Source organism: Myodes glareolus, chromosome 25 (genome assembly GCF_982192425.1).
Source record: "Myodes glareolus chromosome 25, mMyoGla1.1, whole genome shotgun sequence".
Classification (NCBI taxonomy): domain Eukaryota; kingdom Metazoa; phylum Chordata; class Mammalia; order Rodentia; family Cricetidae; genus Myodes; species Myodes glareolus.
Window position 1 is genome coordinate 7,643,343 of NC_142050.1, and position 27,754 is coordinate 7,671,096.

The following is a 27,754-nucleotide window of genomic DNA, read 5'->3' on the forward strand; positions in this document are numbered from 1 at the left end:
GACACTAAATCAAACAGTGTCAGCCGTGCGGCCTGGAGGCAGCTTTGTTTTCTCTCATTCTTTCTTTTCTCTACCCATTCCACCCCACTCTCCTCAATCCCCAAACTAATGACAAAAGAAAGGACTGGTCTAATTTCAAAGTCAGCAACCTGGCCCAACAGTCTGGGCTCACGGGCATCTCGTTGCCAAACCATAAATATTTAACTTATTTACTACCATAAGCCTGATTTTCCTCTTTTAGAAAACGAATGAGTTCTACAACATCTACAACACTGATGAAAACCTTCCAGTCCCACCTGTGCCTGCGACATTGGCCTGCCTTATTGAGAAGGCAGATGCTGACAGTCAAAAGACCAGAGAGAAAATGATGCTGGCTCCCACGACAGGGAGGGAGTCTGGACTGCAAACCGAGAGAAAGTTTAACTTTGAAAGGAATTTGTCACTCTAAGATCTAGGGCAAGATATGGTGACCACTGTCTTGAGCACGTGAAGCTCTTCCCAACTCTCCCTTCCCACACTTCTTAACCCCCAGCATGGTAAGCAGCCAGGGTTCCAGGCTCACAGTTCCAAAGTGATGTCCCTAAAAGGAATTTAAGCCTTTTAAGCAATATTTCTCATTACCAATGGATCAGTGGAAATGACTAAGGAGTTGACACAATATTATGTCAAGCGTAACATCTGGCAGATTTTTTTTCTTTTACACCCTAAAACACACCCAGTCGCCCAGACAAAGAACTACCAACATTGTATACAACAACAAAAATCATGCCACATGCTTATTAAATACTAGTGTTCGACTGCCACCCAGTGGTAGGATGCGTTCCTGCGTGACAAACGGCTCCAAATGGCTAGGCACTAACACAATGTGGGGTTTAGAAAAAGGAACTGAAGATTATTCCTCGGTTGCTCATCAGTTATTCCAAGGGAGTTTAAGAGAATATCCATCTCTTCGGCTCTTATTTTCCTCAGAGAAATTTCTGAAGAGGTCAATAGCAGGGAAGGCTAGGGGCATTCTCACGAAGCATACAACTAGAGCCCACTGTCTCTGGAGAGATCACAGACAGAATGTTTTTATTTTACAAACTTCAACATGAATTAGCAATTAAAAAGACTTGCCAAACAGTCTGTTCTCACCGTCTAGATCTGTGTGAGCTATCCTAGATTTTTAGTTACGCATGAGGAGGCATTTACAAGTGACAACCTTATAAAAAGTGTGCATTATATGAAAATCTGACTTCAATTAAAACCAGCTACTAAATCCCAGCATTTCCAGCTGTCTCTTCTCTTCTCCTTAGAGAATTATATATCACATTAATTGGTATTCTGTCACATTAAAAAAATGCCAGCAATGATTAATTGCATCCTTGGTGTGTTTGAGTTATGTCTTCCTCACCAGAGGGATTCAAATCACACTTGGTTGCCTTCTAGCAGGTGCCCCTTTTGACAACCTTCAGAGAACAACCTACCTTCCTGAACTTCTCCATTTGTTTGTAGAGGTCTGGGTCAAGTTCCTGAGACACATCCTTCATCCACAATAAGGCCCCTCTATATTCAATCCGGCACTGCTCCATGCGGTTCACGGTCAGCCAGGTATCAGAGATGGCCCGATGTCTAAAAGTCTCCACTTCTTGGTGGAATCGACACAAAGGGTTCCGCAGAGCCAACCTGCACCAGAGGGCACAACTACAATTATGAAATGAAGACCAGCAGCAGTTCCAATCCAATGTGTTCTGCATTCATCACAGACCCAAGAACCTAGAACACAGTTGCTTCATCAGACAGGGCAGACAATAATTAAAATGTGTGTGAATTTGGGAATCATCCAGACCTTGATCACATTCTAATCCTTTCTTTCTTAGTGAATTGGACCGGCAAGCACTGTTTGTTTTGCTGGGTGGCCCCAGGCCTGTACAGTCTTTGTTTGAGGTTGAAACCAATCCTACATTAATGAAGGGCAGTGAAGGCTTGACCATTCCTATTTCCATTCCTGGTTCCTCCCTGTCTCTTCTGTTCCTGAAGTTTAGGCCCTATAAGGAGGGATGGGATAGGCATGACTATGGTGTCCTTGACTTGGTCATTTTGATCGGTCCTCACAGGCCAGATCACCTACAGTTTGCTCTAATAGAAGCAGAGCTGACCCATTGACCAAAGCATTTTTTAAAGTGACTCAGGGAAGAAGAGCACAATTCCTAAGGTCAATTGTGTATCAGTACTATCAGATAGGCTATATGGTTCAATCTTCGCAAAAATAAAATACAAAACTAGGTATGGTAGTAGGACACAGGTTTAATCCCAGCAGAAAACAGGAGGATCAGAAGTTCAAGATTAGTCTCAGAAGATCTGGGCTACCTGAGATCCTGGCTTAAAAGAATGAGAGACAGAAAGAAGGAGGGAGGGATAGAAAAAAGAAATGAAGGGAAGGAGGAGGGAGGGAGAAAAAGAGGGATGGAGGGAGGGTCAGAGCTTCAGCTCAGTGGTAAACACTTGCCAAGCATTAGCAAAGGCCTGGGTTCTATCCCAAGCATTGCCAGTAAACAAACAAATATCACAACAGAAATGAAGGTACACTGTACAGTGTAAAATTATTACAAGAGTAAGCCATAAAAACTGTTATTTATTAATTAAAAAAGGAAGGCATATCCTAACTTAAGGTAAAATATTTGGGGTACAAAATGCTTCCTCTCCCATATTCAAAGCCAAATAATCAATGTCAGATGACTCAAACCTTGAAAACATATTCTTTCTTTTGTCAAAGGCTTATTTTTCTTTTTAATTATCCACGTGTGTGTCTGTATGGGCACTCTTGGAGGCTAGAGATGTCAGATCCCTCAAGCTGGAGCTGTAGGTGATTGTGGGCCACCTGTGTGGTGCTGAGACTCAAACAAGGCTTCTGCAGGAGCAACACACACTCTTAGCCACTGAGACCCCTCTCCAGCCATGCAAAACATTCTCTATGAAGTTTCATGGCATAGGTGCAAAAATTTCCATTCGCATACCAAGTTACTCCACCAAAGGGAATAATGACGTTGGTGTTCTGAAAACAGCTCCTGACATCCATCAGAATCTACAATGTCTCACGTATGTAGCACTCTGAAATGATAAATCTGGAATAGACCTCAAGAAAAAAATCTCCTTTGCTATTTTTCTCCATGTTTCCTTTTGTCTGTAGTGTATTATTTAAGTGCTGAACACATCTATGGTGGCAACTGGCCCGTTCTATTCTACCTTGATATCTGGAGAGATGGCTCAGAGGTTAAGAACAATGGATGCTCTTCCAGAGGTCCTGAGTTCAATTCCCAGCAACCACAGAGTGCTTACAACCATCTATAATGAAATCTAGTGCCCTCTTCTGGTGTGCAGTCATGTATGTAAGCAGAATACTGTATACAGAATTAATAAATAAATCTAAAAAACAGAAGTCTTCTCAAAAAGTTATGTCACTGTGCCATGAGGTAAGCTTGTGTTTTATACTGGTTTAAATTTACTACTTGCCTTTCATCCAATAGAATGTGTAGCAGAAGCAAAGGCCTAACAAGTCACTGGTGTGCAGGTTTCTAACAGGAGGACTTCTATCTGAAGACATAAACAGTCCTCAGATGGCCGCCTGAGGGCGCTGCTCACTCTCTTGCTCCTTTTCTCTTTCTTTAGATTTTGTGTATTTCCCCACATTTGCTGAAAATGAGTATTTTGAATAAAGTACTCTTGACTCCTTGGAATGTTGAAGATTATACAAATATCTTTAAAGTTAGAACGACATGATGTTAGAAACTACAAAGGCATACTAAACATCCACACCAACACTCATCCCTGCCAACATGCCATAAACCAGTGGTTCTCAACCTGGGGGTCTCAACCTACCAGTATCAGATAGCCTACATATCAGATATTTATATTACGATTCATAACAGTAGCAAAATTGCAGTTATGAAGTAGCAATGAAAATAATATTATGGTTTGGGGTCACCAGAACATGAGGAACTGCACTGTAGTAAAAGCTGAGAATCACTGCCAAAAGCTGATCCATGTGAATCAGGATGGTGAAAATCCACTCACTGGAGTATAGGAAAATGAATCTAGACCAAGAAAAAATATCATTCTTACTACCTGAAACTATCATCCTTCATGTTGGGTAAAGGGACCACTCCTCCATTGCTGGTAGGAGTACAAATTGGTACAATCACTTTGGAAATCAGTATGGTGATTTCTCAGAAAATTAGGAAACAACATTCCTCAAGACCCCAAAGGATGCTCAATCATACCACAAGGACATGCGCTCAACTATGTTTATAGAAGTATTAGCATTATTTGTCATAGCCAAAACCTGGAAACAACCTAAATGCTCTTGACCAAAAAAATGGATATAAAAGATGTAGTACATTTACACAATGGAGTACTTCACAGCAGAAAAAAAAAATGACGTCTTGAAATTTGCGGGCAAATGTATGGAGCTAGAAAACATCATATTGAGTGAGGTAACCCAGACTCAGAAAGACAAATATCATATGTCCTCACCCATAAGTGGCTTTTAGACATCAAGCAAGCAAGCAAGCAAGCAAGCAAGCAAGCAAGCAAACGAACAACCCCCCCCCAAAAAAAACAAGCCTATAATTCACAATCCCAGAGAACCTAGACAACAAAGGACTCTAAGAGAGACATACATGGATTCAATCTACATGGATTCAATCTACATGGGAAGTGGAAAAAAACAAGATTTTTTTGAGTAAATTGAGAGCATGGGGATCATGGGAGAGGGTTGAAGGGGAGGGGAGAGAAAGGGAGGGGAGCAGAGAAAAAATATAGCTCAATAAAACCAACAAAAAATCGTTTAATAATCTTAAAAATGCAAGGCTGGCCAATCCTTTATGCAAATCTGCCCAGTGGAAATAATTAATAAAATAACTAAAGGGCTACTTTAAAATATTTATCCTTTAGTAGGTAACAGCAAAAAGTAAAGAGAGAGCCTGGATAAGTGTGGTTAACAGTGAGTACTGTTCTTGCAGAAGACCCAAGGCCTGTTTCTAGTGCCCAGGATGGGCAGCTTAGAACTGTCTGTAACTCCAGCTCCTAGGGTACTGGGATGCCTTCTTCAGACTTCTGTGGGCACCCACACAATGTGGATGCATGCGTGTGTGCGTGCGCATGCATACACACACACACACACTCTAACAAAACCAATATCCTTAAAAAGAAAAATAAAACAGAGGGCTCGAGTGTATCAGAACATGCCCAGAAATCCTGTGGAGTTGCTTTTTGTTTGTTTTAATTTTGCATTTTTGTTTTTGTTCTTAAAGATGCAAACATTGAAATATAAAAAGATTACCATTATTCAATTAAATATCAATTTACTAAATTATCAGCATACACTATAACATATAAAAACTATCTGTTATAGTGCTGTTTATGCTAAAAAAACATATTCTGTGGGCTGAAAGTTGGTTTAACCATTAAGATTATGTAGAGCTCTTGCAGAGGACCCAAGTTTAATTTTCAGGACCCATGTCAGATGGCTTATAACTGCCTGTAAATCTAGCTACAGGAGACCTGAACCCTCTGCTGGCTTCTACAATCATCTGCACTCATGTGCACACACAATTAAAATAAATCTTCAGAAACATTCTTGCATACTCTAAATCATGTTCACTCAACTAAGAATTCAAGCGCAGAAGAATTCCATATAGGAGAACTAGGTGGGATATCATGTGACCAGTGAGCAGCTGGGAAAGCGAAGCCACTGTGTAAGAGGGTAAGAGGCCACCTTCCAAACTGTGGAGCTGGTTGCACCTTATTAAGTTAGTGTAGACTGCAGTTTGCTAGTCTACTGTAGATATTTTCCAGTATCATTTACATTGTTTTGTTGATGGCTTTCACCGGTGTGTGTGTGTGTGTGTGTGTGTGTGTGTGTGTGTGTGTGTGTGTGTGCATGAGAGAGAGAAAGAGAGAGCAAGACAGATACATTAACTTAAGATGCTGTATTTGTACTTTGTGGGATCATTTTGGTCCATAATCATCCAGACTGCAACCAAACAGCATAGGATAGAATAATTAACAATGTGATTAATAACAGGAACTCTCAAAGTGGTCTGGATTTGGATATTTCTTTTCCTGAATAAATATTAATTTTTGTATATGGGCCCACTTTTTTTCCCTCTGAAATCCAGTGGTAGTACATGCTTAACATAAGAGCATTTACTCTGTTTTTCCAGTAATCGATATCCTTGTAAGACTGGTCAAGGCCATATGCACAAAAGAATTATGTAGTAAGGGGTTATAATTTACCAGTTTTAGAATTTTTCTCTTTTTGATTTGTCTGTCTTTAAGTATTAAATGTGCAATCTAAGATTTATAAGAAAATACTCTTAAAAAATTTAAACTGTGGTAGAGAACTGGTAGAAATGGCTACATTCATTTCTGACCACTGCCTACAATCCGGGGTCCAAATGTCATTAGCAAGAACCACAATGTCCAAGAGTGGGGTCACTAAAAAGCCTATAGATACTGCTGGTACCTTTTCTAGCTCCATCTTTTTTTGGGTTTCCATAGGAATGCTCATGGGGTTTGTCAATCAATGACCTGCTCTTGGACCACAGTTAGGGCAAATAGGGGCAGGGAGGAAGGTGGGCCAACTTGAGTAAGTGGATTTCTGAAGCTTAAATAATCTTGGAAACCACCTGCCAAACTTTCTTGAGGTATAATTCTGCATGATATTAATGGAGACATTTCCTGGGGCTTGTTAGTGAGTAGTGTGTCTCTGGAACAAGGAGCAGTTTGTGTAGCACAAAGCTCAGGATTGTTTAACATCGTCCATAAACATTGGTCACGGGTGTATTTTGAAATCCAACCGTTCTGCCACAATTTCCTCTGTGCTGGAGACTGTCAAACTGTCATGCACATCAGGATCAATTGTAGATCTGGTTGTGATGTAGAGTTGGAGTTGGTAGGCAGTGGGGACTCGATTCTGGTTCTAACAGTCTCCCAGGTGCTGCTGCTGACCACGGACCTGAGGAGTGTGGTCCAGGGCATCTTTGCCATTAATTAGCCCCCAGAGGCAGAGCGGGAACCTTCCAAGTCAGGCGCATTAGGCTCTTGCTTTAATCAAATGCTGAGGGGGACCAGATTGATGGTTATGAACAACTTGAAGGTCAAACACTCACAATGATTGGCGTATATACTGCCTCCCACGGAGCAGAAGACAAAACAGAGTAAATAGCAAGGAGGAAAACTAATCTTACATGCTATCTAACCAAAAGGAAGTGGGAAACCAGCTAAGTATAGAATGTTACTCCTCAGGCTTAGGCGCAAGCGTTTTTGATGGCATGATTTCCCCTTAAGAAGCAGTGGGTCCGAGATTCTCCCTGGATCCCCTCAAGCACAGCCCCAAAGAAGGTCACACACCTTTGCTGGGAGGAGAAGCAGAGGGCCTTGCCTGTGGCTTGCATCATTTTTCCTGCTCTGGTTTTATCTTGGAAGCCTTGGGATCGGAGAAATTTTCCCAGTTCGTTCTCTTCCTGAGACAGGACTGATGGAGAAAACAGGGAAAGGCACTGAGAATGACCAGCATTTTTACGACAAAGAAAGTGAGAGAGACAAATCCCAAGGCCCTCTCTCCAGAGGCTAAGATTAGAGGAAATTAAATCCAAGTGGCAGGCTGCAAGGTGAGTCTCTCCACCTCCCCCACCCAGCCATTTAACTTCCATGCTGGTCTTCCTTTTACAATAGGAGATCAAATTCACTTGAATACATCTGTCAGTGAGTTTGGTGCCCTGTAATCAGAACCAGAAAATGACCTCTGTACTGAAAAGCGAGCCCATAATGTGCTGCTTCAAGTCGAAATGAAGGAGTTGGGTTTGTCACAGCTGACAGTGGGGACCTTTTGTGGCTGCCTCCCATTATCCTCTCCTGCTGACTTTTTGATCTCTGCAGTCTGAGTTACATTCCGTCCTTTGTACAACAACTCAAATCTCTCAACCACGATGAAGCAAGGTGGAGTTGGAAGTGGGGACTGAAGGTGGGTAGGCCATCGGGTTGACCATTTGGTAAATTTTAGAAATACAGAGCTGGAACCAAGACTGAAGTGGTTATGCTTAAACTTGGCTTTATTTTTAGAGACAAGTACAGATGGGGGCAATTTAGTAGAATAGTGATTTGGCACATGCTGTCTACAGATTGATTGGTAGAAGATATAAAAAGTCAGGGGACTGTATGATTCTTTTGCTATTGCTCTTTACCTTCAGGGGTACAAGGTACATTCTCAGGAGGTCGCAACACAGCCACAAAAATGATCAGCATCATTATTTATAATAGTAACACTCTCCCTATTCTAGAGAGTGATTAAAAAAAAAAGAGCATCCACAAAGCAGTCACAAAGAGACCCAAACTCTCCATCATCTGCTCCATAAACACAGGGCTTGGGAATTGAACACAGGACCTTGTGCTTGCAATAAAAGCACTCTACCATTGAGCAGCATCGCTGGTAATGAGGTAGCTGAATGGTATGTTATATGGGCACCAGTTATGGACTGAGGCCAGAGAGAAATGGTGGGTGTCCTGCCCTGCCACCCTGCGTTTACTCCCTTGAGACAGGTCTCTTACCAAACATGGAGTTAGGCTACAAGTTAGTGAGCCCAGAAATCCTCCTGACTCCATCTCCCAACCGACCCCAGCTCTGGGGTAACTGGAGCACATGGGGGTATACCTAGCTTTCTGAGTGCTGAGATCCAAACTGAAGTCCTCTTGTTAATTTGTTTTCTTGCGTTGCTTGCAAAGCAATTGTTTTACACACCCAACTATCTTTTCAGTCCCAATCTTGGCATTTTGAGACAGAGCCTTGCTATGTAGCTCAGGATGGCCTCGACTTCCCAGTCCTTATAGTTCCTTCTGCCTCTCCCCCGTCCCCTGAATGCTGAGATGACAGGTGCACACACATATCCCATCTCCCTCTGTAACCACATCTGAAATGTCACTAGAATCCTTGTCCGTTTTCAGGAGTCTTCCAAACTGGGGCAAGAAGACCATGACTGAGAGATGGGAAAGGTGCCTAATAGGGACTTTCTATGAGGCAAGTGGTTTCTAAAGTTTCCCAAAGCAGAGAACAGTGTCCACTCCATCCAAACCGCCAGTGGTCCAGCGACATGACTGCCCACATAAGCCCACCTGCACCGACACGGTGGGAATCACATGACACCCTCATCAAGAATGAAGCTCTAGCACGACCCTGCTCACAACCCTTGTCTCTTGAAGCCAGTTCTTCACACAGTTCATATGCAAGGTGTACTCAGTAAGACTAATCGGTTTCTATTGTTGTCTATTGAAGGTTGATTTATTTCACCAACCCACCAGTCTTGCCACACTTCAATCTGTACCCTATTGTTAGTACCAACCTCTCCAACAACAACTACAGAAGGCTGAGTGGGAACCACATATCCAAAGGACTCCCTGCTCCTTGCCTACTGTGACTATAGTCCTTGTTCAGCAGTGTCCTGGAACTGCAGAAGGAAGTCCTGAGGCAGGAGAAGGGGCTTTTAGATACTCCCCCTTTTCATGAGATAGATAATGCCCCTCTTCACACTTTTCTCTCAAAACCCAAGTTCCCAACGTCATCTGTGGTGACACAGACCTATAATCCCAGCACTGGGAAGCTAGAGGTAGAAGGGCTGAGAGACTGGGGTCAGTCAGGGCTACTGAGGAGAAGGGATCCGGCCTCACAGATCCAAGTTCACTTAAAGATTTCTTCTGACAAGTGGCCAATCCCCCTCTTTTTTGGACAGCAGTGACCGTTGGGCCCATATGTTGGCACCTGCCACAGTGGGCTCAGTGTCGTAGACTGGGAGTGCAGGTGGTCTGCGTCTGACCTCATCGTGCGATTCTGCCTCCACAGACTACATCCACACGTTGTATTTCTCAGGTCAAGCAGAGAGTCTTATATTCATGGCACTAAATTAATGTTTGTGAAATGAACTAGCTGATATTTTTGCCTTGTCGCTGCATGTAACATGAGGGCTGGCTTGTTGGGGTATCTGTTCCCACCCGGTAACCCACAGCCGGCAAATCCCAGAGAAAATCGATCACACAGAGATCTCTATAAGTTATAAAGCTGATTGGCCCATTACGTCAGGCTTCTTATTAGTCCTTGTAACTTATATTAATCCATTATCATTATCTATGTTAGCCATATGGCTTGGTACCTTTTTCAGCTGTCAGCTCACATGCTGCCTCTTCGGTGATCTGGGCAGGAATGGCAGAGGGAGCTTCCTGCTTCTCAGAATACTCCCAGTCTCTTTGTTCCACCCCTACTTCCTGTCTGGCTTTCCCGCCTATACTGCCTGCCTGGCCAATCAGCGTTTTATTAAAATATGATTGACAGAATACAGACAATTCTCCCACACCAACTGCACACACTGTATTCCATTTAAAATGCTTGTTTGATATCCATGTGATAGTTTTATGTAGCTTAAAAAAGTTTGTATGATGTTTTTCAATGCCTTATGTATTGTCTCTTCATTGACTAATATGGGGTTCATTCATCTCCACCAAGAACCTTTTCCTTCCTATGGAAAGAAACTTCCCATTTCACTTCTAAAAACAGCAGGTTACTGTCACCTTTTTTATCTTAAAGACTCAAGTCACATAAAATGAACACATTTAACTTGAGTCCCAAAGAAAGCAATTCAGCATACCTGAATGTGCACTTGGCGACAGGAATCTCTCCTAAATAACCTATGTAGGTTGAAGGCTTCAGGAGTAATTTTTGGTCACTTCATGCGCTTGGGGATTAACCTTGGTGGCAAACATGCTTGACCTTCTGTGCTGGCCTGAGCTTCCGAGAGAGCATGAGCTGTCAAGAGTCAAGGCCGGATTGTCCCCAGACAAGATGGTCATTCCCATGCAACATGTATATTAGAAAATTCGAAGTCTGCACTCGTTCAAAAGATTCAATTAACTAGGTCCTAAAATTTCAAATACAAACCCACTAACATTTAGTTGCTGGTTATATTTTCAGATGCGTCCTTGAACGATAAGAAGTCACTGAAGAACTATGAAAACATTTCCCCTAACTGTTAATCAACGGTTCAGACTTACAGCGAATTCTGCAGTGATGAAGGAGACAGAGGTTGTCCCCCAACCCTCCAGAGCTCAGATTCAAGTGGCGGATGACATAAAATGAAGCACACATAATCACAGAAACAAGACACAAAAGGAAAAGTGCCAGAGAAACTGAGCAAGACAGTGACTGCTTTAGACTGGGTCTTGATTGGGAAGGCTCTAGCAGCAGCTGAACTCTGAGGGACAAAAGGTGGCATTCTTGGTATTATTAGAGCAATGACACTCCGAGCAGAGGAACACACTGAGAGCCAAAGACCTCCTGCTGCCTGGGAGGTAAAGGAAATGGAGCCTAGGGAATAAGGTGGGACTAGATGTTTCCTAATTTTATAAGCTGTGATAAGTTTGTCTGCAGTGTTCTAAAGCAAGTAGCAATATGATCCAACTCTATGAAAATAATGGTACACTTAAAAATACCAACAGTATGCAGAATTGTGATACACCCTTCCCTAGCTTCTCCTCTCATGTTCTGTATATTATTATGGCACGAGGTTCAGAAAATTAATACAGACACAATTCTATCAACTAAAGTACAGCCCTTATTTGGACTGTTACCAGATTTTCCATGATTGTTCTTTTTCTGTTCCAGACTTTAGCCCTGGATCCCACATAGCAGTGAGGTATTGGGTCTCCGTCTTCTCCAAGCTCTGACAGCTCCTCGGCTTTCTTGCATTTTAAGACTTTGACACCGTCTAAGAGCAGCCCAGAGTTACAAGAGGAAGCCTCAATTGAGGAGTCGCCTCCATCGGACTGGTCTAAGGGGGCATTGCTGTGACCAATGGTTAAGGTGGAAGAATCAAGCCTGCATTAATGTGGAAGTGGTGCCATCATGGGCAGGTGCTCCAAGGAAAGCTGGCTGAGCAAAAGCAAAAGCGAGAGCAAGGCAGTAAGCAGCATTTTCCCATGGTCTCTGTCTCAGTTCCTGCCTCCACGGCTGTACCCTGACTTCCCTTCATGACAAACTGTCGGCTGTAAGATGAGATAAACCCTTTCTTCCCCTAGTTGCTTTTGGTCACACCATTTATCACAGCACAGAAACCAGACCAGGGGAAAAAGGGTTTATCTTTTAGTTTACACCAATCCATCTGTCTACCTGTCCATTTATCTCCATACAAGTATAACCAGTAGTTAATATTTATTATGATTTATAGTCTATTACTGTTATTTATCTTCTTGTGTGAATTGGAAGTGGCTTTGACTACAGTCTTGCTTCTGTGCTCCTTAATTCCCCATCCTTTCTCAAGGATGTTTTAGGTTCAGGCACTTTGAGGCATTCCAGATTCATGTTCAATTTCCCTTTGCTTGGCCTGAAATCAGTCACTTCCCCAAAGGTGTAGAAAGGGTTATTTAGAAAACAAGATCTAAGTGTTAGGTGCACTCAGTGCTTGGTGCTTTCAGATGCTGTGAGGCATCTGGATATACAGATATAAATACACCAACCCTGGCACATGTGTTAATCTGTGTTCCTTTCTGTGCACATCTATCTGCACAGGTTAATAGCCATGAAAATACCTGCTATGTATTTGCTGTATAGCACCTTACTCCTTGACCTTTAACCTCATTTTAAACAGGTTCTCAGCTACACTACATTTGGTTGTTTACTCTCATATACATAAGGTAGTTTTAGAATTGCTCGTCCATTTAGTTAAGATCAATAAATTAATTATCTGCTCCAGCTTTTGTACATATTTCTTCTTGTGTTGCTCCTTACTCCCCTCTTAAAGATACTGTCTTTAGAGTTGTTGAAGCTAATTTTCTTCTTTCTCATCCAGCCAGCCCAGCAATGCTATCTGCAGTGCATCAGATCCTGTCTCTACTGTCTCTATTCCACTTTACACCTCCCCCCCCTGCCCCGCCGCCACGTTCTGGTTTAGGGATTTTGTGAGTGTGTAAAATGTCACTATGGTTTTAAAAGTCAGAATTACTGTACACCTTGCTGAGGTAAAGCTATGCCCTCACCTCCTGCGCCCTGCTCTTACTCTTCCCTACCTCCGCTTTCTTTCTCATGAACTCTATTTCTGCTCAAAGGAGATCTAATTCCTTTCACTGGGATTTACCTTTCCAGGATTTCTTCAGCATAGCGTGCATGCTCTATGCATACTTGCATGTATTCTTTTTAAACACTTACATTTGATTAACCCCCCTTTCCTTGCATAGCTGGCACCGTGCTATATGTATCTGCTTGTTTTCCTTTTAAATGTTACCTTAAAAACCACCCCATGTCAGTTCACAGAAATTTGCTATATTTCTTTTCTATGGCAGCTGTAAACAACACCCTCACTTTAATGGTTCTGTTTTCAGTCCTCTATCAAAGTAGGGATCCTGACCAGTCTAGACAGGGCAGAACTCTTCCTTCCTTTCTCAGCTGTGATGACATGGCTTACCCACAAACCAACAGCCAATCCCTGCTACAATCAGAAGACCACTTTATTCTGGGACTGTGTGTGTGTGTGTGTGTGTGTAGCATATGGATGCAGGTGCCCACAGAGGTCAGAAGAGGGCACTATATTTCTTGAAACTGTTGTTACATGTGTCTATGTCTGCCCAGTGTGAGTGCTGGGAACCAAACTCAGGACTACTAGAAGAACATGTGCTCTTTACTGCTGAGTCATCTCCCTAACCCCATGGATGAGATAGGATTTTAACTCTGTACATTATATATGTTTATGAAGAAGTTTTGCTGACAAAATATATTCAATGAATTAGCTAATCGTGCCTCCTTTCCCTACCTGGTCATTAAAAATAATGGACACAAAATGACAAAGAAGTCAAATAAAAATAACCCCAAATCAAAAAGTCCAGTATCTAAAACTGAAAGAATATTTATAATTGGGGAAGTGAACAGTATGTCTGCATTCATGAATGATCCAGTAAAATTTTTCCTGAGTCTTATACTCGCTTTGAAAAGAGCCAAAGTAAATCGAAGGTGGAACTAGCAGAGACCTTCCTCACATTTGAAAGAACAACGACATAATACCCTCTCCTAAGTAGTTCCTGAACTTATGATATGACACATTAAAGCAAAAATAGCCTGCCCTTTCTCACTATTTGCTCAATATCATACTTAAGTCATACTTACAACATATTCTCTTTTGGTAGAGTACAATTGCTTTAGACAAGTCCAAACAGGTTCTCTGAACTGAGTGAAATAACTGCAATAAAACACAATAAAATGCTATGAAACACACAACAGTGCAATTAAAATACACCACAATAAATAAAACCACAATACTTCATTTCCTGCTAGAAGCAAGACCCTATTTGATGTTACATGTAGTGAAGCACACAGTGACCAATGGCCTGATGTCACATGTAGTGATACATACAGTGACCAAAGGCCTGATGTCACATGTAGTGATACATACAGTGACCAACTGCTTGATGTCACATGTAGTGATGCATACAGTGACCAACGGCCTGATGTCACATGTAGTGATACATACAGTGACCAATTGCTTGATGTCACATGTAGTGATACATACAGTGACCAACGGCCTGATGTCACATGTAGTGATACATACAGTGACCAATTGCCTGATGTCACATATAGTGATGCACACAGTGAGTGACCAATGGCCTGGTGTCACAGGTAGTGATGCATACAGTGACTGATGGCCTGATGTCACATGTAGTGACACATACAGTGACCAACGACCTGATGTCACATGTAGTGACACATACAGTGACCAACGACCTGATGTCACATGTAGTGACACATACAGTGACCAATGTCCTAAAATCTGTGCCCATTGAGCCTGACCATCTCTGCTATTTAAGTTCTAGAGAACAGTTATTCCCTCCAGACTCTTGGAAAACAAAACAAAAGCGTAGGGCCCAGTATAGAGCTTGGTACACCAGAGACCCAGAATTCATTCTAGCCTAATGTGTTATCTTTAACACTTACTGTCTTTGTCAAAATGGAGCTTCTGAAGACTAAGCATTATACTTAAAAGATGACAGTAAGTTATTTTATGATCCTAATAGATTTTACAGCATGTGTAAGCAATTGGATAAAGCAAACACAAATTAATTGGAAGAATTCTGTCTATTTAGAATACATCTATTAAAACAGTATCATTGCTAAAAACAAACATTAACACCTACCTACCAGTAATATCACAAAATACACAGTGAGGCAACCTCATGCCACACTAGAGCCATGCTGAAGAAACCTAGGGAGAAGGCAGGAGAGATGTACTGAAAAGGATCTAACTAGATTTGAATTCGTGGCAGTTGTGATGGTTAATGTTGCTTGTCAACTTGACTACATCTGGAATCAGTTAAAACCAAAATGGCTGGGCACACCTGTGAGAGATTTTTTTGACTGGATCATATGCGGTGGGAAGACCCACCCCAAACCTGGGCCACACCTTCTGGTGGCAGCCCACATAAAAGGACAGGGAAGAAGGAAATTGTTGCCTTTTCCCAGCTTGTTCTCACCTCACTGGCAAGTTCATCTACACTAACTACACTGGGGCCACCTTTGCTGGTGGAGAACCTACTTCTTCAGGATCCTAACATAGACTGAAGGCCAGTTGACACATCCAGCTGTGGGCTGGACAGCCACTGATTCTTGCTCTTTCCTTTGTTGGACTAGCCAGACCTCAGAAAGCCACTCCAATAAACCCCCCTTTAACGTATGTTCTCTCTACTAGTTCTGTCCCTTTAGAGAACCCCAACTTGGTTCACCCCTTGGTCTTTCCTTCAGAAACAGAGCACTCAAGAATAATAGATGTTTTGCTTTGGAGAGTGAATGTCTCCCCAGAGCCCAGCTTAGTGGACGGAAGTGAGGTCACGGAGAACATGCCCTCGAAGGGGTGTTAGGACCTCGGCCTTCTCTCGATTTCTAGGCTATTAGAAGGCAAACATGTTGCTTCTGCCAGGCGTTCCTGTCATGACAAAGCTGCCTCACAACATCGCTGAAAGCAAAGGGGCTGAGTAACCTTGAGCCAAAAATAACCTTGTTTCTCCTTTTCCCTCTACAATAGCTGTGAAGTAACAGAAAGCTGACTAATATCACAGACTTCACACTTCTCAGAGCCCTGTCTGTGGACTCGGGGACCATGATGGTTCAGTTACAAAAGCTGATGGACATCTTGACTCCATGGAGCCATTCCTCTTCGTATATAGTTTATTGGTCATGCCAACATAAAAATATGTCTTGGTAATCATAAAGTACTTACAACTTTTGAGTGAAAAAATCGATGATCTCTTTATATTATATATGGTCAAATTATCTAACAAAAGTAATGAATGAATTTAAAATGATTAAAATTCATTCTTAAGAACGTTTAATAAAATAAAGTTTATTTTATTCTATTAATAAACAAATTTACTTATTTATTAAATTACATCTTCAATCTGTTTGGGGGAGGGGAGTCTTTCCCTGTTTAAAAATAAATCAGAAAACCATCATAACTGCTCCTTTTGCAGACTCCTGACAGCAGTGTTCTGGGCCACAAACCCCCAAAGTAAGAGCAAGTATGTTCAGAGTCCGTAGGAGAAACGATATGGTCCATTGTTACTGCTGACCTTTTAGAATCAAGACATTAGTTAGGTGCAATAAAAGGCCCAGCTTTGGAATGTTCTGTGAGTTTTGACAACTGTATTCACCTGTGAATCACACTCAATGCAAGCATTTCCATATCAAAATAGTCCCCTCTGCCCTGGCAGCTACTAAAAGACCAAACCCAAGCATATTTATATATTAGCTTCTCAATGCATTAGTGTCACTATATTTATTTATTTGGATTTTCTTTTTGAAATAGGGCTTCTCTGTGTAGCTTTGGAGCCTGGTCTACAGAGTGAGTTCTACTCAAGAGATCCTCCTGCTTCTGCCTCCTGAGTACTGGGATTAAAGGTGGCTATATTTATTTATTTGATATTTGGATGTGTGTAAGAGGGCTAGAGGTCAATGTTGTTATTTTCCTTCGTGGCAACCACCATATTTTTAAATTTTATTTAACTTGTCATTATTTGTGTGTGTGTGTGTGTGTGTGTGTGTGTGAGTGTGAATGTGCCACACTGTGCAGTAGAGGTCAGAAAACTACTTCCAGGAGTCAGTTCTCTCCTTCTGCAGTGGGTTCTGGGGATCAAGGTTCAGCTGTCCAGACTGTCCAGCAAATACTCGGACTCACTGAACCATCAAATGGCCCACGACCTTATTGTCTGAGACAAGGGCTCTCACTGACTCACTGGTCAGCACGCCCCCAGGATGTAACTGCTTCTGCCTGCCCTTCACCATGTGTCCTGCTTCTACATGAGCTCCGGAGATCCAAACTCAGGCCATGTGCTTACATATCATACACTTCCCCAGTTCTTAATCTATCAAGAAAGCTTGGTATGGGAACAAAGTTTCTGGGCCAGCAGAGCAAACTAGCCTTCTGCAGGTAATCCAGTGTGAGAACACTCCATAATACTTTGCACGTCATTCTCATGTTCTACCGAGGGACCCAGTTTCTCTATTAATATTCATAACTATATTAGTCCTTTTGCGACAGAAATCCTTTTGGTGAGCAGAACACTAAGTCATGGGCCGAATACTTTGGATGCATGAACTAAGATAGTGGCTGTTTAGATGAAAGTATAGCTATTTAAAAAAATATGCTGCAAAAACTTCCATTTAAATGTAGTGTTTAAGACAGTAGCAAATTAAATTAAATATTAAATTACTATATCGTTGAAACAGGGTCTGGCTGTGAAGCACACACTGGCAATGCTTCTGCTTCAACTTTCAGAGTGCTGGGATTACAGGGGTACCACTATGCCAAGTATAACTTTTTTGGAAAATGCTTATACTTACTAGCTTGCTAAAAAAACAAATCTATGAGACATGAAAAGCATATACAACTTAGATACAAATATCAGAAAAGACACTTCTTCTCTCTTCTCTGTTCCACAGTACAATCTCTCCTGAAAAAGTACCCAGGCAGCTTCAATTGCACAATGTCCGGTGACGGGAAAGAAAGGGTTAAGAGCTGATACTGTTTGTCCTAACATATAGTGACTATTTACACAGTCATCCAGTTGGAAACTGTACCTGGGACAGGTTGGGGACACAGTGGTGATTAATGCGGACATGGAATTTGACCTCTTTGTGGAGAAAAGGTAGGTAAACAAAGTTACACCTGAGGTTTTCCCGTGGACCGTGAATCTGAAGAGCTTAGTTCTAGACTGACTGTTTACCCTCCAGAGGGATTTCTGTTGCAGAAATGAGTACTCTGAGCCATGAAGCTGGGCCATGTGCTAGTGAACAGCTGTTCCGTGGGTAGACAGTCGGGGACTTTAAACAGCATGGTGAGGTAAGGCTTTTCAAAGTGACTTTTAGGCTGTGAGAACTGAGAATGAGTCAGTCAAGGAAAGACGTAGGGGAACGAGTCCGGGCAGACCACGGAACTGCTTTGGCAAGTCTGAACTAGCTGGCTGTACCCAGAGATCTGAGGAAAAGCCGTAATGGATGGAGCATTGGGTGAATAGCACAAGTTTTGTGGAGAAAAAAAAAAGATTCAGGGGAGGGAAGCAGAGGCCAGGTATGTCAGGAACATTCAGAAAGTGGATTGCCAGGACGTTAAGAACTCAGAAAAACATTGTTTTCACTTGAATTATACTCATTCAACCCTCAGAATAGCTGGGACAAGGATGCTCTCCTGTTGCAGGGGCAAAAGTGGTTCAGATCCCACCGTGCAGGGCATCTCAAAGTCAGCCCGTCTCTCATTAGCCTAAACTTAGAAAGTCTGGCCTGGGTCTGTTTCTGCCCTGTTTCATAATATGAGTGCACTCCTCTTCCATACAAAAGACATTCCTCTGTAACTGACAGCTACATGAGGTTCCCTTAGCCCTTTGCTACAACTTAGCCACCCTTCTAGCAAAGGCTTTGAAATCTTCAGCTTTTAACTGCAGTCTCATGAACGTTCAGCTCATTAACTTAAGCTACCATCTTAAATTTAAGAGATCCTATTGACTATTATCCACGGGACATATTTTTCTTGTGACCTGCCACTCAGTACTGATGCTTGTTTTCAAATTATAATGAAAATGACCGGCAAAAATGTTCAGCAGGATAACGATTCAGCAGGCCTTCAACTCACACTCATGCAATCATAGTATGAGTTTTTCTCTGGCCACCAACCAGCTCCCAAATAACAACATGCAGATTTAATTACCTAAACTCAGCCTTAGCTTAGGATGTCCCACTAGCTCTTATAACTTAAATTAATCCGTATTTTTATTAATCTACATTTTACCACATGACTTTTACCTCTATCCCATTCTGTGGGTGGCACTTGTTTCATGTCTGCTTGGCATCTCTGCCTTTCTTGTTCCTATTGTCCTCTCTGTCCCCAGAAGTCCTGCCTAACCTCTTCCTGTCAACTATTTACCATTCAGCTCTTCATTAAATCAAGAGAAGACACCTTGGCAAAGACACATCCTCACAGTGTAAACAAACATTCCACAACACAACTGGATATTAGATCATTCGCTAGACGGTTAATGCATTCTAGAATTTTCCATGGCTTAGTAACAACCTTTTTAGACGCTATAAGTCATTTTGTCATTGACTAAACATTTGCCTGGTTTTAATGTTTAATTCTAGTTCTTCAGATATAAGGAGCAGATTTTTAATTGTGTTTAATACTTCAACAAACACTTCCTTGAATTTACCACACATGGTGCATTCCAATACAGTGCTTGAAAACACATTAAAAGAGGTGTGCTAGGGTCAGAATTTGTAGATTGAAAAATATGCTAGGATTGAGCTGATCTGATTCTAGATTTCCCTCACTGTCTAAGGTGAGCAAACAAGACCATCTAGCAAGTTTGCTCTAAGGTTTTGACTCTTGCAAGGCAGCTTTGCTGGGCCAAGGGCTCTGAAGAGCTTACCTCCAGCTTGGCATCCAGGTCCGCATCAGAGGCAACAACATGCTCATCTTCCTTCTTCCCTGTCGCCTTGATAAAGGCCTGCTTTGTTTCCCAATACTTCTGTTGCATCTTATTGACAACTGACTTATCTTGAGAAAACCGGTCCTGCAGTTCCCAGGAATAACTGCTAAAAACAGTAGAGAGTTATCTTACTCATGGCTTTTGAAAGCATTAAGATACTATGAAGAATTTTAGCTAGATATGACAGCTTTCTAATGTACATTTACATTGCTGATAAACACACAAATAACCTCCGTTCTTATGGGGTTATTATACCATGAAAATCAGTTATTTCTTTCTAACTTCTTCCCCAATTTTAAAGGTTAGAGTGAGAAAATTCTGAATCTTAAGAAAATCAAGAAATTGAACATCAAAAAGAATATATATGTGTATCTTGGGTTGGGCATACATTCCTTGTGGGGGTTAGAAAGAGTGAGGCCAAGGAAGCCAGTAACTAGTTGAGAAGAGCCCCGTGAGTCAGAGATAAGGACAGACAGCAGCACATCTCTCCACGCCTCCATTATGCCACAGTGGGGTGACAGCAGAACAGCAGATAAGGGGCTGAAAAATAGCATGTCTAAAATCTGCTACAGAGGCATCTAAAACTGTCAGGCTCGGAGTCAGGGAGAAAAATGGTGGCTGAGTCTGGGGGAAGGGAAATGTGGGGAATGGCTAATCTAGTCATAAGGTTACAGTTATGCTAAAATGAGTAAGCTCTGAAGATTTGCTACCACTGGACCTACAGTTAACAATCAGAATTGTGCACTTTAAACTCTATTAAGAGTGTACATTTATTATTAATTGTTCTTACAACAATAAAGCAAAAATCTACAGTGTTAGGGATTTCTGGGTGCTGAAACACTAAATTATTCAATATAAATGCTTAAAATATAGATAGAAAGTCATTTCTTAGAACACTGTAATGAGAAGCAAATAAAAATATGTAAAGAAGAATTAGAAAGACAATTGAGAATGATATCGAATTCCATAAGAGTGATCAGAGGACCCCAAATCCTGCGAGAAGGTTTGTTCTTGGTGCTCTATCCCTCCTCCTTGGTGTTCCATCCCTCCTCCTTGCTCTGTCTACATCCTACTTGGTTCAGTTTCTGCTACAAAAACTCAACAAATCCTCTTTTCTGCCTCCCTAGCCCATCACCACTCTAAGATGTGCCAAGCTGACATTCTAAAGCAGGAACTGCTTAGTAATATTGTAGTAAAATGATGTATCTCAAACTTGATGATTTACACTCTTCATTTGTAAGCCCATTATGCTTACTTACAAGGTCAATTCACATGTTTAGTCTCAGAAAGTCAGAAAATCTGTCTGATGTTGTCCTTAATGATAACTATTTTTGTTAAAGGAGATAGGACTATGTGAGAGTACTATTAATATCTTTCTTTATTACCTAAGAGATTTATTTTGGCTTCATATTAGAGAAAATAAGATAAAAGAGTTATATCATATACTAAAAAGATCAATTCTATATAATGTGCACATTAAAAGATTGAAAGGATCTAGCCCAAATAGATTATTTCATGCAAATGAGATTCTGAAAAAATGAGGTATTGGATGGACTTTGTATTGGATCTTTTATTTTTTTATCCATAATTATATTTCAACAGAAAAAAGTTCCATGGAGTAAAAAAAAAAAAAAAACAGGAGTGCTTTAGAAATCTAGTAAGCACCTCGTACCCACCATTTAACAAATGGGAACCTTGGGCTTCAAAATGCTAATGATCTTGCTCACAGTCACAGAGAATGAAAAGTGAAACCTTGCAGTGTATCTGCAACAAGCCATGAAGCTGAGCTCTGAAAGGGGCTACCTACATCTCAGGGCTTTCTGATCCCTAAAGGAGTGAGTACTGAGAATTCCAGGACATGGCAGTCACTGTGGTGGTGCTGAGATGAGCCAGCCCAAATGAATATAATAACAGTCTGACAACTGTTGGATGCATGTTCAACTACAATGCTCAAGTTTATATTTTAAGATATGCAAAAATTCTTTTGAAGTTTAAAAGTTGATATTACAGAGGACTTTGGACCTGACAATTTTCTTGGTAAGAAAGGAAGGATTAAAAGTATATTTCATATAACTTTTAACATATGAAAATAAAACTATTATATATTTTATGACACAAATTAAAGGTGAAACATGACAACATTCTCATTGTTTGGTGGGTGGCAGTTTCACCGTGCTAAGAAATATCAATGAAAGAACTTCTAAGAGGTTTACATGCTGCTTAGATGTGTTATGGGCACACACATGACAGAGCTATCATGAGTGCCATGTCTACCTATGCCTAGTTTCTGAATGTTCACAAATGATGAGGTTGTATTTACAATAAAGGTGATCAAGCAATAGTGCTTGATTGATCGTATAATCAATCCTTAGGCACCCCACATAACATCACACTGGGCCTCCAACAGTGGAAGCTATAAACAAGACAGGAGCAAAACCACATCGAGTTATTAGGGTATATGAGATGGTGGTAAGAAAAATTACCCTTGGATTCTTAAGAGCAGATGTATAGCCAAGCGAATTTCTTAGCAAGTACAAGTGACCTGAGTATTTGCAACACTTCTGTTGCTTAGTGTTTATGCCACATTGATCGAGTAAACCAGGCTACACTAATGTCAGAAAGTAGACAGGTGGTCATTTCTTGCTAAAATCTCCGTATCATTCCATTTTATCCTCATTTATTAAGCATTAACTATGTAATTTCCACTCATCATCCTCCAAAGGAAAAATAGGCAACAGATAACTTACGATTTATGTCCTGACATCCTTCTTTTTCTACTGTTGATTTGAGAAAGGGCAGATAAAAGCAAGATGTGATATGTTATATTAATCCTGAAATAAAACAAATGCATTTAATAGTTGTACACTATGCAACAACTATGCATTAATTCAACACACGATACATTTTCAGTGTAGCCCAGATCTAGTTGTATGATAAGGGTCAAATACTGTTCTACAATAATGCCCAGTATTGGTGTCAAAAATGGCTTAGCTGAGTAACACTGGAGCGAATAGCCCAAATGAAGCTTTAGGGAAAAGCAGGTAGGATAATGATAAAAAAATAAGCAGGGTTTGTAAGACTATATCAGATATGGTGATACTTATATAAAGCTTAAAATACATGAAATAATGCTATATATCATTGACAAGGCCAATATTGTATAATTTATTTTAAAAACCATTCTTCAAAGACTTTAGTGTTCATATTTTTATAAACATACAGTTGTTTGAGAAGAAACAATCAGCAACAAATAAATGGGTCCAACTGTGGTGAGGCCAGAGTGAAGACCGACACCAACAGTGCATGTAAAAATGTTAGGATCACAATGCTTAAAACATCTACTTAGCATGCTCACGTGTGTGAACGCATATGCCATGGTGCTTACATAGAGATCAGAGGACACTGAGGGTAAATTTTCTGCTGGTACCATATGGGATCTGTGGATCTACCTCAGGTTCTTAGGTTGGTGATAAGAGCCATAATCTGCTGAGCCATCTCACTGGTCCAGTCTTATAGCCCTCTTTTACATAATTTTAAATTAAATCTACTTTAACTGATACATAAAACACAAAAATTATACATTCTAATGGAGTACTATGCTCTTCTGATATAAAGAATTTGTTAGAAATGATGACCTCTTTGTTCCAGACAGCAGAAACCGGTAGGGAGGCTGCAGGATATGGTTTGAGAGCTGTACAGCGCTCTCCGGTATGCATGGAGCATCCGCAATGTTTAAGACACATGGCGAGTATTAGTATCTTCTTAGTATTTCATACTCAAGATCTTAGGGAGATAAATCAGAACATTTCAAATACAAAAAGACAAAAAATTTAAAAACCAAAATCCTCAAAGACCCAAAAGATAAAACAAGATTCTAAGAGGGTAGTGGAGAAGGGTGTATACATACATCAGGCCAGCAAAGTATTTTTAGTAAATATGGGAGTCACCTGCGTCTTTGCCCTCAATCTGCTTGCTCCCCTCATGAAAGCAGGCCAGTCCCAAGGGCAAAGCCCACCAGCCACCCGGACAGCACTCCAACTTGCCTAACAGTTCTGAGAAAGAAAGGGCCTCTGCCTGACATAAGGCCTCTAGCTGCCGAGTGTGTGCTCGGCATGCATGCTAGCACTCTGGATGCCCGTCAAATCAACTGATGAGTACATCTCAGGCAGGTCTGGTAACTGGTGCTCTTAAAATCACAAGGGGGTTTTGTCGCTGTTGTTGTTGGTGGGTCTTTGTTTTCAAAATGTTTTAAGAAAATGGCAGTGAGTATTTAAATTTTCAGCATCAATTACTGGGATGACAGGGAATAACGGACTCTTCCTGAGTGTCTGAAATGACAGCAACCCATCACTGACACCCCTTTCCTGTCTCTTCCTCATGGAGGGCATCCAGGCATCCAGAGAAATTGCCTTGGGAAGGACACTCACGACGAGTGTGCTTTGCCATCCACTCTGCGTTTTATTCACGGATGGGGCTATGTTCAAGTCTCACCTCTACAGACGTTTCAGCTATACAGTTACTTGACACTTCCAACAAAAATTATCATAAAAATGCACAAAAGAAATGAAATTACTATACTCTTCCAATGAGTTTGATTTGCCATGAACTGTTAAGTGAATTACTATAATGATTCATTTTTTATTATTGGAATAAAACTGATTTTTAATATGTTTCGTGTGTATAAATGCAGGTGTGTGTGTGTGCATTAATGTGTGCATGTATGTGTCGACATCAATTGTCAGAAGCTGTCCACCTTGTTTTATGAGACAGTATTTCTCACTGAGACCCAAGAGATTCACAAAGGATTCCCTGGTCTCTCCTTCCCCAGAGATGGGTTTGCAGACATGTGCTTTTTATGTGGGTCCTGGGGTCAAATTCACATTTTTTTGGGCTGAAATTCCTTTCTCATTTTTTTACATGTACATGACAGTGTATTGTAGGGCATTTCTGCACAACACATCTCAAGAATGGTTCATCTTGCATGACTGAAACTTCATACCCATTGAACTGGCAACTCACTATCATTTCCTGTCTGGCCCTGGCAATCACTTTCTGATTGTGAATTTCACAACTCTAGATACCTCATTATTAGTGTAACCAAGTAGTATTTGTGTTTTGTGATTGGCTTCTTTCACTTTACACGATTTCCTTATAGACTGAAAGAATCAACTCCCTCCTTCCCCTTTAATGCTAATAGTTCATTAAGTGTGTGCATCACCACTGATACTTGGGTTACTCTCACACTTAGCTACTATGGATAATGATGCAATGAACATAAGTACCATATACCTCTTCAGGATAATTCTCTTATACAAATGATTTACAATCAGAAGTGGAATATCTATGGTAGCTTTTGTTTTGTTTGATTTTGGTCTTCTACACTGAACATCCCTGCATCAGGACATATGGTCCCAAGTTTCCACACCTTTGCACTAAGAGTCACTTTACTGCAGCAGGCATTATCATACCTCAGCTCATTTTGGTTTTAGTTTGCATTCCCCTGATTATCAGTGATGCTGAGCATCGTTCTGTAGTTTTGTTGACAATTTATTTGTTTCTATTAGACAAAGGTCTATTTGGTCTTTTCCTCATTTTAAAATTCAACTTTTTTTAATATTGAGTTCTTTGAACACTACATCTAAATGGCTTGTGTTTTTCCCATTAAATAGATGGTCTTTGATTTTGCTTCTCTTGATTGTTTGCTTTGCTGTAACATTTTTGATTAATTTTGGTCATTAAAGTATCTATCCACTTTAGTTCTTTACACCAACAACTAATATCACTAAGCAAACTGCCTCTCCTACACAGACTCTCCGGATGCTACTAGATACACACCATCTGTCAGTGTACCCCCAGTGCTGCTGCCTAGCTACTGCACCACACCTCTCTGGGGTGTTACACTCTAGAGTTCTGGACTCCTTCCCCACTGAACTAGAATTTCGAACATAGGGTCTGTAAACTCACAGCCACAACAAAATTTGCATATTAATGTGATTTCTAAGCATATTAAAGTCTAAGAACTGTGACTAAATCCAAGAAACCCCTTTCTGGACATGGATCTTTCTTAAAGAAACATGACAAGATGCAGCAAAAACATGGGCAATCGAACAGGTAAACCATGCGGGTCCATCTGAGTATCTCACGCTAAAGCAGCTACAGTCAGACCTTTCGTCTCTTCCTACACACATTCAAATACCACACACCAAGACAACCAATAAATATCTCAGATTTTCTAAGCCCAATTTATCCCAATTGCTCTGTCATTTCCTAAACTGACAGCGCCACCATCAGCAGTCAAAATCATTCTGAGGCTGCTGACGTGGTGCAATAGGCAGATGTGCTGCCTGGCCAGCCTGACAACCTGAGCTCAAGCCCAACAACTGCGAACAAGGCGGAAAAAAAACAACTGACTTCCACATTCACAGCCTACCCATTCACAACCTACCCTTCTCTCTTTCTCATACCTCTATGAGATAATAACAGAAATAATAGATAAAATAAAACTAAAATCATCATAAGTCTCTCATTTTAGTTTGACATTTTAGTTAATCAAACACTCATAGGAGACTAATGAATATGAAACTGGCATTGTCTTTGACTGGAACCAACTTATCATCTAAATTAACTCTGTCCAATAAGAAAGCACTCTCAGCTACAGTGTAGTTAGAAGTGATCCGACAGCCATTGTAAAATCAAAACAATGAAACTTAATTTTAATTTGTTATTTAGCCTAATGTCTCTAAAAATTCAAAAAGGTAATCAATATAAAAATTTGTAGGCTATATTTCTCATTCACAGTGGAGCTAAATCTAAGATGAGTTGTATATTTTATCTACACATTTAGTTTCAGTTCAGACTGGCCCCACTGAACAGTCAGTCCATAGTCTCCTGGGGTTAGTGGCTACAGTGTTAGACAGAGTACCATTGATAGCAAAGACAACCAAAATATTGTACAAGCTTATACAATAGGACCAAATACATGGAACTTTATAAATTCTCCCGTAAAAATGTTTCACTGTAAGAGAGAACCAAGTTGTCAATGGTTTCAAATTGATTGTAGACTTCAAGTGCTATGAAGACAAGGACACTGGTATCTTAATCAGTAGACCTTGTCCACAAGAATATCTGCGTTTTTCTCAAGGAAGGCAAAGCAGTTTGCCAATGATGATGATAAAAATGACTGTGATGATGATGATAGAGCTGTTCAAAGATGTTGGGCTCTAAAAGCTAATAATGAAGGTAAGTTTTATTACAGCAAAACAATCCTAACAAGGCAGCAGTGATTCCCTGGGCAGTGGGCTCTTTGTCCAGGACAGAAGTAAGAGGAAAGGATGCCTTTCTGCTCAGAGGTTAGCTCCTGCCACTTTGATGACAGCTTAGCCAGCCAACCAACTTTCTAATTTTTCCAAGCTGCACCTTAACAGTGTTGTAATGTCTGCCTCATAGCCCAGGGTCAGCCATGAAAACCCTGGTTTATTCTAGCCACCCCATGAGACTGAAAGATTGTCTTGCCCTGTGGGGAGAACCTAGGAACAGGGAAGAGGAATACTTCATATTTTGTCTTGGGGTTCTGTGCAATCATTATGTCCATTTTCCTTCTTTAGATATGCTTCCTGTACTGAGCTCTCAATTCTATTCCCCAGTACAAATAAATAAAAGGTATTAACTACTTACACACTTGTCTTTTAAACATCACTTTTAAAATAGCATCGACATA

The 27,754-nt window shown here is 40.9% G+C and overlaps 1 protein-coding gene and 1 long non-coding RNA gene across 15 annotated transcripts in view; one reads left to right on the forward strand and one right to left on the reverse strand.

Annotated features, from left to right (window-relative positions):
• LOC148117820 (uncharacterized) overlaps positions 1-12,867 on the forward strand; it is a 91,989-nt gene extending 79,122 nt beyond the window's left edge. For 2 of the 3 annotated variants that reach the window (XR_015736676.1, XR_015736678.1), the window contains one exon: positions 242-1,471. This is a non-coding gene — a long non-coding RNA (uncharacterized LOC148117820). Of the gene's footprint in view, positions 1-241; positions 1,472-10,996; positions 11,402-11,686 lie in introns of those variants that run through there. The other variant, XR_015736677.1, reaches the window with a different exon arrangement.
• The window catches only part of Ica1 (islet cell autoantigen 1), a 141,723-nt gene that overhangs the window by 99,384 nt on the left and 14,585 nt on the right, over positions 1-27,754 (reverse strand). For 4 of the 12 annotated variants that reach the window (XM_087901779.1, XM_087901784.1, XM_087901778.1 and 1 more), the window contains exons 2-6: positions 22,785-22,868; positions 19,978-20,140; positions 14,177-14,249; positions 7,393-7,516; positions 1,467-1,665 (exon numbers count right to left, since the gene is read on the reverse strand). In XM_087901779.1, coding sequence (XP_087757905.1) covers positions 1,467-1,665; positions 7,393-7,516; positions 14,177-14,249; positions 19,978-20,140; positions 22,785-22,801 — 576 coding nt within the window. In that variant the 5' untranslated portion in view covers positions 22,802-22,868. Of the gene's footprint in view, positions 1-1,466; positions 1,666-7,392; positions 7,517-14,176; positions 14,250-19,977; positions 20,144-22,784; positions 22,869-27,754 lie in introns of all 12 variants that reach the window. The other 8 variants (XM_087901774.1, XM_087901783.1, XM_087901773.1 and 5 more) reach the window with 3 other exon arrangements.